The sequence below is a fragment of the Camponotus floridanus genome, unplaced genomic scaffold (assembly GCF_003227725.1).
Source record: "Camponotus floridanus strain SB8 unplaced genomic scaffold, Cflo_v7.5 scaffold16, whole genome shotgun sequence".
Taxonomy (NCBI): domain Eukaryota; kingdom Metazoa; phylum Arthropoda; class Insecta; order Hymenoptera; family Formicidae; genus Camponotus; species Camponotus floridanus.
The window spans coordinates 1,190,983-1,209,683 of record NW_020229281.1 but is presented as its reverse complement, the minus strand read 5'-3'; the positions used below and the strand labels follow the sequence as shown (position 1 = coordinate 1,209,683).

The following is an 18,701-nucleotide window of genomic DNA, read 5'->3' as shown; positions in this document are numbered from 1 at the left end:
GGATAACGTGAATTTTATAATTATGTAATTATATACATAACTTTTTAATAATATTATTGATAATATTTATTATTTATCAAGATTATACTTGCAGTCGCGTACAGCGATAAATATTATAAAACTTTATAAATTTTGAAAAGAATCACAATCTATTTTTTAAATATATTTCAGATCTATGTACATAAATGAAAAAGTTATATTTATAATTATAAAATTATATAAATTATATATATAATTAATTATATTTATAAATTATAATTTAATATTATAATTATAAAATGGCATATTGCATAGATATTATATAATTATATAATTATATAATTATAAAATTATCTATACAATATGAAATTTCCTTCTGTTCGGATCCTATTAAAAAACATGCGTATGTTTCCGAAACGTGATTGTCATCGTCTCGTCGCTCTTGTCATCCCGATATGCGACTGCTTTTAGCTCTTGATCGATTGCAACGAAGGCGGTGATAATCGCGTCATGTTCGCTGAATTGAACGGAGATGTCGTGCCGAAACGCACGCCGATAGCATATTCTACACGATACGAGGGCGATGCAATCTTCCGCGTACCGTGTATGTTAATTCAACGAAATATAATTAATCGGCTTTGTCGTCACGTATACGGGGGGAGGGAGTGGAGTAGCACAGCGTTATGAAAACTTGCTGTTGCTTCTTGCCCATTGTGTTCCCCGAGGTGTGCGAGGAATATTGCGGTGCACGATGCGCACTATAAATGCAAATCAACTCGCGGAATTGTGGAAACAAATAAAAATGATAAGCCACGTGCCACAGTATAGCACACAAATCTCTACGAGAGAACTTTATTTACTTGATTGATTAATTTCTTCTGATTCGCTCGACTGATTCTCTTACAAATAGACCGTATAATTCAGCTGCTTGAAAAAGATTGACAATTTTTAAAATTGAGATGCAAAATATAAATGTGTCCTGAAAAGAATCACTCTTCAATTTTACCCAACAATGCATTTAATTTCTTAATACAATAATTTGCGTATAGAAAAAAGAAGCGAGACGATAAGAAAAATTAATAGCAGATTGATCCGAAATCATGATAATCAATGTCCCGATCAGCTGATCGGGACATTGATTATCATGATTTCGGATCAATCTGCTATTAATTTTTCTTATCGTCTCGCTTCTTTTTTCTATACGCAAATTATTGTATTAAGAAATTAAATGCATTGTTGGGTAAAATTGAAGAGTGATTCTTTTCAGGACACATTTATATTTTGCATCTCAATTTTAAAAATTGTCAATCTTGAGATTGCTCGATTGCGCGCGGTAAGACGATTTAAGTGTTTCGAAAAAAATGTAAACACCATCGATCTAACTGCTGTACCGAACTATCGAGAGAGAGAGAGAGAGAGAATTCATTTATAATTTTATATTTTAAAATTAAAGAAAAATTACAATCTTTATATCTTCGTTCGATTTATTTTGATTATTTGCTCGAGTTTCTACATATTTTTTAACATGCAAACACTGCTGCTATAAAATCATATAATATCAAACCTCTTATCCTTTCTATCCGCTTCTTGTTTATTTTCACAAAGATTGAGCGTACTGCAAAAGCATTTTTCACGTGTCAATCATGACGATTATATAGCTATGACCGTGAATCGAATATGATTTATGGAGTCGGTTTTTGCATGCATCACGTTGCAGAGACCGAGCATAAACGAATTACGAAAGCATTTTTGTTATCCGTCAAAATTACTATCATTCGTTGTTGCGAGATCGCACGCTTGCAATCGATAAATGTGAAAAGAGGTCAAAAAAGTCTCTGCTTACGTTTGTAGAACGTCAATTACATCGTGTATGTAACATCGATTTGTATTGAAGAATGCTTATATCATGTATCTTTTAAGTTCATTATTTTCTCTTTGTTTTATGCTAATATACAGGGTGTACAAAAAGTATCAAATCCTCTGAATAACTTGAAGAGATTTCATTTTAGATAAAAATGTAGAGAAATAATGAGAGGAATCAATTGGTGTAAAAAAACTCAAAGTTGTTTTTCAGCAAAAATATGTAATTTGCAATTGACAGTTACGTATATATTTTTTCTTAAGAACAATTATACGTTTTTCTTATATCAATTGATTGCTCTCATTATTATGAGCATAAAATTAAGATAAGATCATTGAAAAATGAATATTTTATGAGATATTTTATAATTTATGTAAAATTAAGAAATTACTTCGAGTCTTATAACTCGAAAAGTATTTAATGAAAAATAACTTAATTATTGTGTTTTGGAAAGCTTTCGAGATAAATTACAAGAATATGTAATAAGAAATAAGGATTTCCATTTAAAAAACTTAAAGTGACGTTCATGTAACCTTGGCAACGTCACCTATGAGCATGCTGATAAGTTATTCCACACTTTTTGTGCACCCTGCATAATTACATGTAATAAAACGTGTATTATTATTACTGAATTTGTTCGAATATTTGGAGTATTATTGTATTCTAATACATTATTTTATGTCTTACGATCCTGAAGTCTTCTAGACATCATCAAACAAAATAACAACATGAATAAGCAATATTATGTAAATTTAAGAATATAAATAAATACGATAAAGTTACAGTATTAGTGATATAACATATTGACTCTTTCTTAAAGTCAAATATAAAAAGACGAAATCACTTCTGTGAAAAAAAAATTTCACGAAGTTCGAACCAATAAAAAGTTGATTTATGAACAAGTTTTTTTGTACGTATCAAACTAACGCTTTATCACCCATGTAAATTTATCACATTTTTGACGTGAGCAATATTAAACATATATAAAAAATGTGTAAAAAACTCGACTCATAAATACATGGATTTTGAACAATTGTAAATAAAATTATATAAAATTATATAAGATAAAATCATTCGTCCTATTTCAAAAGATTGAATAAATTAACAAAGATTATATTAAGTTTCCTTTAAGTTTCTCTTGCACTCCACTTTCGATGAAGAAATAAAATTGACGCGAATTTAGTAGCTCGTAATCTTACAGTCAACGTCTTATATTCCTCTTTTTCTCTCTAGAAAGGAAGAAATGGTCTGATAAAGTGGAACGTCTTTGATACATCCCACGCCTCTACTTCGGTGCGCTTAATGGATCGCGTTACATCGAGCTAAAAAGTTTCAGGCCATCGAAAACAAAAAATTGATTGCTTAGATTCTCGTACATAGATGTTTTCTACCTAGGTATCACGAATACATGTTTCGCCATATTTAATCCTTTTCTTATATAAGAAATTTCTCTTCTCCTCCCTCTCTCTCTTTTTATACGCGAAAGAAGCGTGGAAGAAAAAATCTTTAGTATTTTGTAAAAAGTGTAAACACAGCTGTAAATATATAAAATACATTTTTTTTTTAAAAGAGAGACAAGGAAAAAGGAAAAAAAATAAAGCAACGTGATCGCCGGAAAGCGCATATTTACGTGCACTAATGTGTTTGACAAACACAAAACTATACTAAAAAAGTGAACGCTCCTCTTCCGTATTGTAACTCGTTATTGTTTCGTGAATGTGTACGAGAAGAGTAAAGAAAAAGGGGAATAATATCTGATTTTCTATGTGCGATTTTTTATATCGTGTCAAAATATCTATCTAATATCTGTTAAAATTTAATTAACACGCAAACGTGTTCGTGGATTTGTTTGCCCAAATTTTTGCGAAAATGTTAAGTACAGACGAGCGTAAACTTTTCAACAATTTCCATATGAGGTTATCAGAAAAAATCGAGAGCAACGAAGCGAATATCGATTAGCTCCGCACTAAAAAGTATTCTCGCTGAAACGAATGCGGCATTCTAAATTCAACTCGATTCTCAATAAAAAGCGTTCGATAAGCGTTCAAGATCAAGCGTAAATTTGAATTCGATGCAAACATGGGATCGCGAAAGTAGGTCGGACAACGGTTTCCTATATTTGTTTTTTATCCGGAATATTTTGCAAATTTCTTACGAAACTATGTACACTCGGCAACCGCGGCAATCACTTTGAAACATCGTTGCCAGATATTAAATAATCATGACGCGCAATTATAATAGAGTGGAAGTACGTCGTCCGAATATTCCTTGACACGGGCAAATTCAGGTGTTAAGGCATTTTGGTTGCCGAGTGTACACAGAAAAAAAGAACGTTCTTGTTTTGAAAATATATTTAATTTTAACATGGAAATCTTGAAATGAGATTATATTGCGTTAATTAAAGAAAAATATAATTGCTTAAATAATTGCTTACTTGAATGAAGCCATTTTATATAGTTCAATCAAGAAAAATATATTCTTATGATTTAAGATTTAATTTCCTTGAATGGAAAAGAAACAATGTTAGATAGAAAATAACATTTTTAAATCAAAGATTATAATTTTCTTAAAGTAGAATTAAATAATTATATATTCTTGCGGTGACAACTACAATATTAAAATAAGACTATAACATTGTTGAACTTTAAAATTATTAAATTCTTCTAAGAAGATTATAAACTGTTGCGTATATATGAAACAATGAACGCGTTAGTTTAAGTATATAAGATTTGATTTGATACTTTTTTTTCGGTGTATCAGAGATATAAAAATCCCGACGAAATAACGATACAAGTTTGACGGCGAAAATACTTGTATATAAATACCGTGAATTTTGACAGTCGAATACAAATTTATCTCTTCCCTCCTGATCTCTTCTTTCGTGCGAATCAAATTTAAGACTAACTACTTGACGCTCTCGACAGATGCTGATATACTCCCGCGGTTGAAATCTCTCGAGTGTGCTATCGATCCTTCAATGTGCCGCAACACGACTATGTATCGGTTATCGGCAAGGCTGATCGAAACTTTCACCACAACTCTACGATATTAATAAAGTTCCGCGAGACTTCTCGACACAAGTACTCTGTGTATTCAAGATATTCAGGCTACAATCTCTCGCATCGCTTCTCGTCGTGCATACGTGCGCCGAGTAACTTTTGCGAACGAACGAATCAACCGATCGCTCTGACAGACGAGCTCTTTTTTTTAACCTTCCGGTCCGATCATTTTACGCACAATATGTACAATTATTCGTTTTCAACTGTGCACAAACGGCTGCCTGATTGCGCGATCCCGAACGGGAAAAAAAAAGGTGCCTTTTCGAAAAAAATACTCCGGTACAATCTCTATTCTTTTCGTCGTTCCGTGGTATCCCGTTTCTGTTAAAACTCTCGCGAAATGCAACCAGTCGCTGCAACAAGATCAATGAAGAGTTTGGTTACGTTAACTTAACGGAAATTCTTCCAGAACCGGAAAAAGATTCCATTTCAAACGAAATGAAAGCAGAAGAATCGTGAAATGTAAAATGGAACCTAAAATTGAAAGAAATACAATCTACAATACTGGGGATGAGATACTATATTTAAATTATAAAAAAGTATTTTTCTTATCGTTTTATCATATTTTTTTTATAGATATTTCTAATTTTCCATATTTGTCTAGGTAATTCTTATTATTATAGTCACTTATAGTCACGTGTATATAAGATGAATGCACTCTGCTAAAACTTCTCAAATATTTTATGCATGAATTTAAAAATTAATTTAATTTAATCTTCAAGATACTGCAATAAACTGGAATTTCTTGTTGTTTCATAGACGTTTTACAAAAAAAATTATTTACGAATAGCATTGCAAAAGAGAATTTTTGATAAACTCAAGAGATTTTACAACAGACATTTATTTAATTGCATTTAGTTTATCGTTTTTATATTCTACAGAAACTGGTAATATTAGTCTGGGGTTGTAGAGAACTGACATTTATCATCTTCAACCTCTATTCTGATAAGTTGTCAGTTGAAACAGAAAGTCATAAATGCATTAGAGAGTAATTTCTCAAGAGAAGAATGTTTAGACAATGTTCAAACCAGTTTATTTGTATGCACGTGTATGTGCATGTAATAGTACATGTGACATATTACACATACACTATTGCACATGTATATTAGTGATATATTACACAAATGTATGCTTGACTTGTACAAGTATTATACACATACCAACCAAATCATTTTATATTTTCGACGTATGTGACAAAGAAATATAATATTAATAAATAATGCAGATGGAAGAATTACATTCGACAAATACATATATAATTTATTGCGTAAATGTTGCGTAACGAAAGACTTTCCGGTAAATAATTTATAGATTTGTATTATTCATGATGTCGACGATACCATACATATATAATAAATATGTAAAAGACAATTTACATTTTTCAGATTTGATCACAATAGATAGTTTGACTCTCGAAACCCACTTTTATTTAATTTTTCGAGCCAACGTGAATTTTGCGAACTAAATATTTCTTTTCGTTTTTTACTGTATCAATCTAAAGATGGCAGTTATTTTTCAAAATAATATTTCAGGAAATGAGAGAACTATCTAAAAATAATATCTCGTGCGAAATATAAACGTATCTCTGGCAAATAGTATAATGATTATCAAAGGAAATTTTTGCGGAATCTGAGAAAGATTAAAAGATATCTCTCTCATATTATTTTACGACAAAAAAAATCTTGAAGGTATTTTGAAAAAATTGCACATACGTCTCTCCGTTTTACTTGTTAATCCGATGGAAATAATCCGTTCCCAGTTCCCAGAAAGGGTACTATTTCACTTAGTCTCTCGTTAATTGATAATCTTGTTAATTAAAATTATTGCATCATCCGAAGTGAAAAAGGTAGAACGAGATATGCTGATTTAGAGACAAAAAAGCTGTTACATGTTATATAACTGTCATGTGTTAAATAACAATTATATTGTTGAGTGGAAAATTAAATAACTAATAATTGTATAATTGTTACTTGGTGTTTGCTGGGTATGCATTCGCGTGGGAGGACGGATACGCGGATGCTTGTGATGAAAATGTCTCTTATCTTCCAATCTGGATCGCACTTCAGAAAACAACGGCGTTTAATATCGTTTTGTTACCCCCTCATTACCTCGAACGTGCTCTTTCGCTGCATCGAGAATGCATTTCCCTTTCGCGACAGACGCGATGCACCTGTTATTCGGCAATTAAATGTCGGGCATTCTTTTTCTAACGAGCGCTTTGCCATTTTAATTTCGCGAATAAATCTCGCTGTGTCGCCCTGCACGGCAAGAGTTTCGCGTTAAAAGGCCACCGCTTGTACATCATTCCATGTATATACATGTATATGTATGTACCTGGGTATATAAACCCCTTTTTAAAGTCCCTGGGTGGAGCATCCAGTTCTCCATCCGGAGACGAGGAGGAAGATAAATGTGATGTAATGACGGCGCCTGTCGGAAGGGAAGGATTTAAGAAAGGGGTGATGGACGAATTAAGGGCGGACACCGATACCTTACGCTCGGGGAACATCCGACGGGTTTGCGGGCGAGTCTGCCGACTCGCGCGATCGATCGACCCTCATCACGAAATAATGAGCGGCCACACGAGCTAGCGAATAATCGCTCCACGTGTAATTCTCTCTCCTTGCGCTCTCTTTCTTTCGAAATAAACGCGAACAGCGCGTCTTTTCATTCAATCAAAGTCGAAAATTATCCATCTTGATAGGATCCGATCACTTGAAGATCACATTAAAACTTGTCTGATCATTGATCTTGATCACTGCCGTTCAGAACTGTTACCTTGAATTTTCAAATTTAATTTTTAATTTATTATGGTTGATTGCATGAAAAAATCCGATTATTATTTGCAATTTTAATTTTTCCATCAATTATATTCAAAACGTTATATATATATTTTACATTAGAATTTAATGAGATATAAAAAGAAAGCTTGATAAAAATCTAAAAGTGCATTAATGTTACTAGTGCAATTCCTCAAACATTTATGAAATTACTGATCGTATCTCTAGTACCATAATCCTGACAAGAAACAAACGAATATTTTAAAATTGCATTGTCTGATATGCAATCAGCAGATGAGGTTTAAATCGTTCTAGAAATACGACGCGTTATATTTGAACGTTATCGTGAAATGTTTCACGAATATTTAACGACTCTTACGTCAGACACATTTTTAAAATTTTTACATCGACCTTCGTAATATCCTTTGCAAGTTTTTTTTTTTTTTAGTAAGACCAGCATTGTGCGACCGGTTAATAGGTCGCTGAAAATCGATACGTTCCCTTCCGTGAAACATTCACGACGGGATATTTTCGACCCTAGAATGTCGGGACGATGGAAAGGCGAGTCGCAGAATTCAAAATACGAAATAATAATTGCGATAATTGTATACGCGTCTTTTATTTAATGATTTAAATTGTGTAATGTAATTTAAATATACTCGGAGAGGGGATGAAATTGATTTCCTCCCCCGAGGAACGCGCTCTGAACCGTTGCCATTTCTCGAACACGTGTAGGAGAGTTTCGGACCGAAAACCCACATGAAATTATAGCGACTCGCGCGTATTCTAATATCCCCCCTCCCCTGCTCCATATACGTCGTCGTAACAAGTTGCGCCGCATTATTCACCCATGTAACGCGTTATTCGTATACGAGAGAAACGTATTTCGCTCTCCCGTGCCATTTACGACGAATTACGCGCTTGGGTAATGTAACTCGGAGACCACGCATCGTTCATTCTCTTGCGTGCGACCGTGTCGTTTCTCGCACTCGCGTCTTGGTAATGTGCCTTTCCCCAGAAACTGTCTTTACGATGAATGGCGTTTAATCGCCATGCCACGTTCGCCGTCACGGTCGTTAGTTTGTACCGCGACTTTGAAGCGCTTTGCATACCCTGATGGGGAGAGCACACTGATAAACATAACTCATGAGCGTGCAAATAAGTACACACGAGTGGATTAAAATATATCGTGCTACACTCGTAACTTTATACAGATGCAACGAAATGACCGGATAAAATTGTTGCCGCGTTCAAAAGCGATGCAATGTTGTATTTGTTTTATTTCTCTTTCGAAAGAAGAAAAGACGAAGATTTTTTTTTGCAATTAAAGTCCATCATAAAAATGCGTTCCTTTAATTTTATTTTTATTTCCATTTGTGTGTATTCGTTTGAATTGGATTAAAATAGTAAACTGTGTCTATTTGAGGCACAGATTAGACTAGCACAATGTTATCGTAGCCGCAAAATTGTGTAAAACTAGAAGGGAGCACGCTTTCTCGAGTAGAACCATAATTGCACAGATTAACCCGTTAGTTACTCTCATACACTCGGAATATTTACATCGGATCTCATCTGTTAATTAAGACGGGGAAAGAGATCGCGAGGGATTAAAAGGAGACGCGCGAGTTCAAGTTTATTTTTCCCAAAGATAAGTTTAATCAAGTAGCGCGTTTCATGGAAGCGGGGCTTTTAAAGTTCAATTTGCATTTATAGTTTTATTTGCGACCTATTAAACTGCGGGGAGGAATAATGTTCTCTCATTCCTCCCCCTCCCCTCTTACCGCCTAATGGGGATGGAGTGGGTGCCAACTCTTGGTTCTTCAGGCGACGCCGCCGGCGCAGTTTTTTTTTTTTTTTTTTCGTAAGTATCTTTCATCGGGAAATTTTAAATTACCTTGTTGTTCGAGACGGAAGTTTGAACGAGCTTCGACAAGAAACGGACCTAACTTTGTGGATGATTATGTAGTCGGCGTTAGGAAATATTTCTACGTTTCATCTATTAAACATCAAAGCGAATACATTATATCAAAGCGAAATAAATCTGACGTAAATTTTTCCCTCTGAGAGGCACGTACTTTCCTCCTTAACTTAGCGTACATAATCGACTAGGAATGCTATTAACGTACAATAATTAATCTAATCAAGAAACTGAATTCCAATCTTTTGACATCATTACGTGTTACATGAATCTCACGAAAGCTTTTTGTAATCTTTGTTGCAGTGATGGCGCATAAATATTGCGAGCTGAACGGCACGTGGTTCCGGCATCCTGAATCTAATCAAATATGGAGCAATTACACGACCTGCGTGAATCTACAGGATCTGAGTGTGAGTAAGAATTTCCAAAGGTACACAGTAAAAAATAAAAATGTTAATTACAACATTTTTCACATGTCCCAGAAAGTTCACTCTAAAATTTTAAGTTAAAATAACTCCTTCGTCGTATGTTATTTATTGACAAACTAAAAATGTTAAATAAATGACACAATACTTCACATTTATTTATGTTATTTATTGTGACTTTAAGTATGATGTAAAAATAACATACAAATTAATTAAAAATTACATGAAAAAATAGTTACAATTCACAAATTACATTTATGTTATTGTGACTTTAAGTATAATGTAAAAATAACATACAAATTAATTAAAAATTACATGAAAAAATAGTTACAATTCGTAAGAAATGTTGAGGATATTAATATATAATAGTAATTGTTTTAACCTAAATTATTTGTAATAGAAACATTTGATTTTAGTAAATTTGATTATTTTTGTCCGTCAAAGTTCAAGATTATTCCAAGATTCACTTTAACTTTTCTTAGAATGTTAAACCGACTTTGAAACATGTCGATTGTTTAAAACGATTATGTCAAAAATACTCAAAATAATATTCCATTTCTAAGAGATTTATACAAAGTGTTAAGTTATGAAGTTGACATAAATGTAACACACGAAGACGTTATCAAAATAATAACATATAAGTTGCATGTTAATTTTACATTAAAGAACTAATGAAAACACAAAAAAATTTTAACATATGGACGCACAATTTTTTACGGTGTATCAACTGCTTTCCGCATCGCGAAAATAAATTAAATTGACGCCATCAAAGATTTCGTGTCAAAGATATGGAAGAAAATCAAAGAGTGCGATCAAAAAAGAACGAGATGAGAAAATCGATCCTTAAAGATCTCGAAATTCGAATGCTTAAGAAGGACGCGTATGGTCTAGTTATTTCCCTGTGGGAAATACATGTAAATCCGCGATACACGTAAAAGAGTCCCAAACACATACATCCCCTCAAAGTCTCCCCCGCGTGACACGTCGTTCGTCCTGACACGGGTTCGATTTTGCATTATTCTGTCCGAAGGCACACGATCAGCGCACGACTCGCGGTATATTCCCTCTCGGGAGCTAATATCGTTTGAGCGAGACGCGTTTGTTGAAATATTTGAAAGACACGCGCGTTGTATGCATACGACAGGGAACGTCCTATTACTTACTTTACATCGGAATCGTAGCGACGGGACAATTTCAACGATCACGCGACCGCGACTTGCAATCTATCTCTGGGACAAACTCTATGCATTACTCGCTTGAGAATATCCCCGATAGGCCAATCTCGGATGATAATACGAATATTACGTCGATATAGAGCGGAAAAAAGTTTCTTTTTTTCTTCTTGCCTCTCTTTTACATTCGAAGAACCGATTTCTCCATCGCTCCGCGTACGTCGCGGATTTATGACGCGCCAGGAGTATCAGTAAAAGGAGAACGCGCGAGGCATAAAAAAAGAGGCAAGTGCGAAATTGCGGAGCTAAATTTCCCAGTTTTTCTTCCTCTCTCGAAAAAAAGAAATAAAGTAAAAGTCCCTCCCTCATTTTTCATCGTGTCTAATATCTCTCGCGTGCGGCATTTTAAAGACATCGCGAAAGCGGCGGCTGCCTCTCGACTCGAGGATAGAGGGATTTAGTCGGGATTTTTCGACTCCGCTCATTAAATCCGAGATTGAAGGGTCGGGAAACATCGGACGTTCCTAACGCGCGCGAGACGGAGCGATAATGTGATGAAGGGCTTGTGAGAAGCCGCTTTTGCGTAACGCTACGTCCGCGTGTCAACATCCTTCTCACGCAACGTGCTATTCATTAGGACCGGCTTCATTTTGATACACACGCAGGGAACTATGACACGCTAAAGCCGCTCTCCTGACATACCCATCAACGTTCGACATTCACTTGTAACGCGCATTGACATCAATGTCGATGCTTGCGCTTTTATTTTTCATCGAGACGTCGATGAAATTGCGAGCGCGAGGCCGCAGCAGGCAACCGTTCCTAAATCGAATTCTTACAAAGCTCCATTGTCACTATGAGGTAAGATACGAGGGACACATCGAGTAATTTAAATTTCACGAGACGAAAGACTTTAAATGTACGGATATATAAATTTACATGATTCAGATGATAAATTGTAGTACGTAGTAAAAAAAATTGTGCCGCATGTTAAAATTTTCTTCTGTCGCCACGTTTTGATTAGTACTTTAATGTAAAATTAACATGCAATTTATATGTTATTATTTTGATAACGTTTTCATGTGTTACATTTATGTCAACTTCATAACTTAACACTTTGTATAAATCTCTTAGAAATGGAATATTATTTTGAGTATTTTTGACATAATCGTTTTAAACAATCAACATGTTTCAAAGTCGGTTTAACATTCTAAGAAAAGTTAAAGTGAATCTTGAAATAATCTTGAACTTTAACAAAATAATAAAAATTTTACAAAAATAATCAAATTTACTAAAATCAAATGTTTCTATTACAAATAATTTAGGTTAAAATAATTACTATTACATAATGTCTTCAACATTTCTTATAAGCTTTGTAATTATTTTTTCATGCAATTTTTAATTAATTTATATGTCATTTTTACATTACACTTAAAGCCATAATAACAAAAATAAAAGTAAAGTATTGTATCAATTATTTAACATTTTTAGTTTCTCAATAAGTAACATACGACGAAGGAGTTATTTTAATTTAAAATTTAGAGTAGACTTTCTGGAACATGTGAAAAATGTTATAATTAACATTTTATTTTTTACTGTGTAAATTGTGCAAAACAAATATATAGAATAAATGGAATAACGAAATAATTTTCTAATAAATTGATAAGCAACAAAAAACTATGCAGCATGAGAAAAAATTGCGCGATTGGCCTCGGGAAAATATGACTTAAGTACTTAATAATCTGTATTTTCCGAGTTTATTGCAGTTTCCCAATCCCAAAGGTGAAGGGCCAATTTTCCGGGTCAAAAACATTAATGAGCATCTTACGTTCTTTTTATCGTGAAAATTCAAGATTAGTTTAGAAATTACCGAGTTCCCCCTTTGCTTAATTAGACGCGATTTCTCCCGCATCAGTTCGCTCGATCGTGGTCATTCGTTTAATGCCCGAGAGAGCTTGACGTAGGGAACACGAAACGGTGGAAAATACTTGGTCTCTTATTTAATGCGACGATAAGGCGCGCGCTTATCTTTCGGGTCCAGAAAAACTAGAAAAGCTCGAGAAAGACAGAGATGAAATATATATTTTTACATGTATTGTCCCTCCACATGCATGCCCTTGTCGGTAATCTAACTGAGTAATTTCTACCTCACACAGTATCTCTTCCTGTTGACTTAATCCTTCCGCCTGCGGAAAGCGCGAGGTCAAAATGAAAGGACTCATTAAACTCTGTTAATGAGACGCCGTCATAATCAAGTTACCTTTGCACTCTGCTCTTTTATCTAAGTTTTTTTCTCTTGCAAATTACAAAATAATACATATTTCACTCTTTGCGGAGGATGGACATCCCGGACTTTTTAATATTCACACATGTGTGACGTGAATGAGTGAATGTTGCGTACGCACTGCGTTGCATTTTCAAATGAAACCGATTCTTTGTACGTTATGACAAAAGCCTTTGTATTCACACCCTCGTATACACAATGAGCACTTATACACGCGATCCACGTTTATTTCTAACATCAGCAACATCTCGATTCCGAAGTAAATATGATCACTAAAATAGAAAATACAGCTTACGCAAATAAACGCACTCAAATTGCATCGAGTGATAATTTTGTATCGACAAGCGATTTTGTCTCCGCACAAATATATATGTAAATACAGATAAAATTTTCATCATCCGCATCGATCGCTTTTATTTGACAATTATTTTAAAAGCGTGTTCTCATGCACTTTAAAAATCCATGTAAAATTGAATCGAATTTTATTACCTTTTTTTCGCGATGCTGATTGATACGCTTCGTATCGTGAGAGACCGTTAATCGTGTATTTTGACAATTCAAAGATTGATAATCTATAATATGAATAATTATTCGATTTTAATATCAATTAATTTGACGACACAACATTATGTAACATTTTATTCATTTTTTTCTTGCACGGATATTTTGCTAACGTTCACATCATATGAGTAATATGTCAAAATCTTAATCTTATAAATAATAAAATCGGAAGAGGAAATTTAAATCTTATAATCGTTAATTTTTAAGGATTTATTCGAAGAATCAAATTCAATATTATCTGAATAAGAATTAGAAAATTAATGAGTCGATATGTACACAGAAAAAAGGACATTCTTACTTTGAAAATATATTTAGTTTTAACATGGAAATCTTGAAATGAGATTATATTCCGTTAATTAAAGAAAAATATAATTGCTTAAATAATTGCTTACTTGAATGAAGTCATTTTATATAGTTCAATCAAGCAAAATATTCTTATGATTTAGGATTTAATTTTCTTGAATGGAAAGGAAACAATGTTAAAAAATAACATTTTTAAATAAAAAATTATAATTTTCTTAAAGTAGAATTAAATAATTATATTCTTGCGGTACAATTACAATATTAAAATAAGACTATAATATTGTTAAAATTTAAAATTATTAAATTCTTCTAAGAAGATTATAAATTGTTGCGAATATACGAAACAATGAACGTTATTTTTTTTCTGTGTACATACATATATGGCTTTAAATAATTTTATTTGACGTTAATGTTTCATCTTTGTTGCTTTCATAATTTATATCATTATAATCCCGATATTATTTCCGATACTTGCTACGATTTTTAATTAATTTTCATACAATTTAAATGTATTACTTTGAATACACATACATTCTAGATATATTATGATGATATTATGATGTAAAAGCATCGCGACAAATTTGCACGATCAGAATATAATAGACACACAACGTTCCTTTTACTTACATGCTTTAATAATGTTTGATGATATTCTATTCATAAGTTTCACAGGATCTAATCATTTTAGAGAAGGAATTTAAATTGAAGTAGATTCTAGATGAACTTCTATAAAGTATTCTCCTGAAATATTCGTCTGAATTTATCACGTCTTTATTCAAGTAGAGGGAAGAAGCAGTATAACACGAAGGTCTTGCATAACTTTATTATATAGGATTAAATTTCAATGTCACGAAATGAAGATATGCAATTTATTCGCATGTACAATATTAATATAGTGGTCCTCGCATATAATTTCCCGACAATTGTTGTATTCACATAATTAGAGACACTGAAATCAAACTGGACACGAGCCAGAAGTCCGCCATGTTTCTGCTAAATCCTACGAGACAGAAAGATATATAAACTATTTCACATTTTAACTCTAACTTCACTTATCTAACTTAACATATAATGTATGTACGTGTAATGACGTGCGTCACGTTCGATCAATTGAATACTTTGCATGCAGAATATTAAGCAATAAAAGGTTTCACTATTATATAATAATAAATAAATATTATTATATTATTATATTATATACATATAAATTGTAACTGATTGCAAAATGGGTGGATGCTCGGTGCAATTTTGCAATAATTCTTCAAAAAAAAGATATATTCTGCCATAATTTATAATATATAAATAAAAAAATAATAATAATATACATATCACGATTTATTTTTTAAAATTATAAAAAGATTTATAGTTTTTAGATTAAAAATTTTTTATAAAGAAGACAAAACTAATTTTAAAAAAGTATACGATAGCAAATCTATGGCTATGCATTTTTGCATTTAAATAATAATAAGTGATAATTATAAAATTATTATTTCTTTTTATTTAAATGCAAAAAGCGTAACTTAATAATAATAATAAGTTATAATAATAATCTTATTTATAATAATAAGCTAATAATTATTTATAATAATAATCAATAAAGCATATATATTATAATAATTAATAAGTAAATATAATAAGTAAATATTGCACAAAAATATTAAAATTATATTTGATTTTATTGTATTTTTTATTAACAGATTTAAAAATCAGCGGAAATAGCAGAAAAATGGCACCATTCAAAAGTGATTAACTCGTGTCCAATCTCTGATCTCAATGTCTTTACACATAATGAAACATCATGCTTGAACATTGCATCAGAAAGTTTCAAGAATGAAGAGGTATTACTTGAATTGGCTCATATTTAAACGATAAATAATATTTTGTTATCTTCTTTTGGAGTTTCGAAACTTAACTTGCTCGAAAGTTCCTAAACTTTCTCTTGAGTTTCGAGCGTTTCTATGTCACGAGAGAAACTTTTTCGTACATTTTCCTTCGAGCGAAGAGATGGTCGTAAAAGATAGTATAATCCAGTAACACACAAGAGATGAAGACAGCTTATTAGCGCTTATTCTTTTAGGTATCTCAGAGATAACTATAAACCATGATAGTTAATTTATTTGAAGTGTCAAGGTTGACGTGCGCAAACCGAGAGATGAATTATTATCTGTGTGGTATGCTGTTATAAACCATCATCTTTAGTTATCTGACGTTTATGAAAAGGCATGCATTTAGTAATCTGACGTTTATGAAAGGTCAAATAGAATTCATCCTACAAGCATAACGAAGTTATTTAAATACGTCGATTCACGTTGTTTTCTTCTGACTTGAATTGCAAATTTATCGTACGGTTGCAAAACTGCAATTTTAATAAATTTCTATTGTGTACGAAACTTGTTTGATCCGTATTTTATGAAATCTCTCAAAAAATAAAAATATTTTATAAACTAAAATATTTTTTTACTTGAATATATATTTAGTTAAATTAAATATAGTAGTAACGAAGTTATTCAAATACGATTGACATTGTTTTCTGCCGACTTGAATTGCAAATTTATTATACGGTTGCAAAACTGTAATTTTTATAGATTTCGAAATTTTTTTCATCCGTATTTTACCAAAACTCTCGAAAAATAAAAATATTTTATAAATTAAAATATTTTTTTTACTTGAATATATATTTAATTAAATTAATTATAATATATATATAATATATATATATATATATATATATATATTTATAATATATATTTACTTAATATATTTTTGCTTCATTATATTAACTTATCGTTTTATTAAATTCTCTCTCAGCTCTCTCATAATTAAATCGATGATATCGCACGATATTGTCACGTTCCAACTGAATTCGTCGCGTTCACGCGAGATCCAATGCAATCGGTAAACAGCGATAGCCCGATTTTAATTTGACAATACGACAGGTATTGCGAAATTGAGGATCTGTCTTGTCTCCTAATATAAACGGATCGCGCATGCAAATGACAATAAGCTGTAATGTACATGTGAGATAATTCCTGCTATCGATACATAATAAAGCCAAGAGTGAAGGCAGCTCCGAATATACAATACAATTATCGTTTGTTCGCGTTGATAAAATTTATCATGTCCCCGCATGCAGCAGCGATATAATTTCCGGGACCTGCATTTAATCCGGTCCGGCCCGGAGAGAAGAGGGAGAGAGAGAGAGAGAGAGAGAGAGAGAGAGAGAGAGAGAGAGAGAGAGAGAAGAGGGAGAGAGAGAGAGAGAGAGAGTGAGAGAGAGACTCGTGGCTTTTCTATCAAGTGCCGTGTAATTTCAGGATAGAACTCAGAGTGTATCTGGAGATTGCGTACGCTCCCGAACTTCATGAATTATTTAGCGCCGACTACACTGTAGCCCGGCGTGAAACACATGTGACCCGGTATGCGAGCCCTTCCGTTTAAGCTCCGTGCAGGCTTGATTTTCATAATTATGACATTCACATTCAAAATGTCCGAATCAAATTCAATAAATTTGCCGTATTTCATTTTCTGCGTCACGCTTTAGTCTTCTTCAGCAATAAATTCAACATTGAAACGCGATCTTTTCATTCCTCATGAAATTAATAAATTTGAAATTTTATTATTGCGATAACTATAATAATGTATATAATATTATAATATATTTTCCGATAAAATACTTATGGTAATTTTAGTAATTAAAAGAAATTTTAATCAGTAATAATTAGAAGAAATTTTAATCAGTAAATAAGAAGAGTATGCGTCGATCCTTTGACAAGTCTTGCCAGAATATATGGATCAATATCTAATCATAAAATTTCATACAGGACCTCGCGCACACGTGGATTATTTCTTTTTGTTCTGTAAATCTCTTTTCTCCTTGTCTTTTAATATTTCGTATATCCTAGTACCACAGAGATTATGTTCAGGAAAGATGAAATATGAAATTCACATTTGCGCGGGACTTAAGCCGCCAGCACCTTATCCACAAGTAGCGGGCATGAATGCGTAGACTTGTACGAGGTTTCGTGCAAGCGTAGCGTTAATAAGTAACGCGACGTTTGTACGATGGCGGTTAAGAATAATGCCGGTTTCCGACCTCATTGAGAGCAGGGGAGTTTAGCGCTTTCCCTTCTCGTGATGTCTCTGCAACATCATTCATTCCAACAGTCCTGATAAATATGAAAATAGATTTCTATTCACGACGAGCCACGTCTTATTTCGCTTTACATGAATAAGCATGGCACATAGTTACATAATCGGGCTTCCGGATTTGCTATCCTTTCCAGCTTGAGACTCGCATCGATCAATTTTTCAGGCCCGAACCTGTCCTTGACGCAGGTCAATGAGACAGGTTTCCGGTCG

General features: G+C 32.9%; 2 protein-coding genes across 11 annotated transcripts in view; one reads left to right on the top strand and one right to left on the bottom strand.

Annotated features, from left to right (window-relative positions):
• LOC105251306 (calcitonin gene-related peptide type 1 receptor) overlaps nucleotides 1-18,701 on the top strand; it is a 175,859-nt gene that overhangs the window by 142,464 nt on the left and 14,694 nt on the right. For all 6 annotated transcript variants that reach the window (XM_025406921.1, XM_025406916.1, XM_025406919.1 and 3 more), the window contains one exon: nucleotides 9,901-10,007. In XM_025406921.1, coding sequence (XP_025262706.1) covers nucleotides 9,903-10,007 — 105 coding nt within the window. In that variant the 5' untranslated portion in view covers nucleotides 9,901-9,902. The remainder of the gene's footprint in view (nucleotides 1-9,900; nucleotides 10,008-18,701) is intronic.
• LOC105251297 (esterase E4) overlaps nucleotides 1-18,701 on the bottom strand; it is a 32,588-nt gene that overhangs the window by 4,815 nt on the left and 9,072 nt on the right. For 2 of the 5 annotated variants that reach the window (XM_020027490.2, XM_020027491.2), the window contains exon 1: nucleotides 14,970-15,079. The exons of 1 other annotated variant lie outside the window; for it this stretch is intronic. In XM_020027490.2, coding sequence (XP_019883049.1) covers nucleotides 14,970-15,003 — 34 coding nt within the window. In that variant the 5' untranslated portion in view covers nucleotides 15,004-15,079. Of the gene's footprint in view, nucleotides 1-4,665; nucleotides 4,745-13,967; nucleotides 14,051-14,969; nucleotides 15,080-18,701 lie in introns of those variants that run through there. 2 more of the 5 variants (XM_011257987.3, XM_011257985.3) reach the window with 2 other exon arrangements.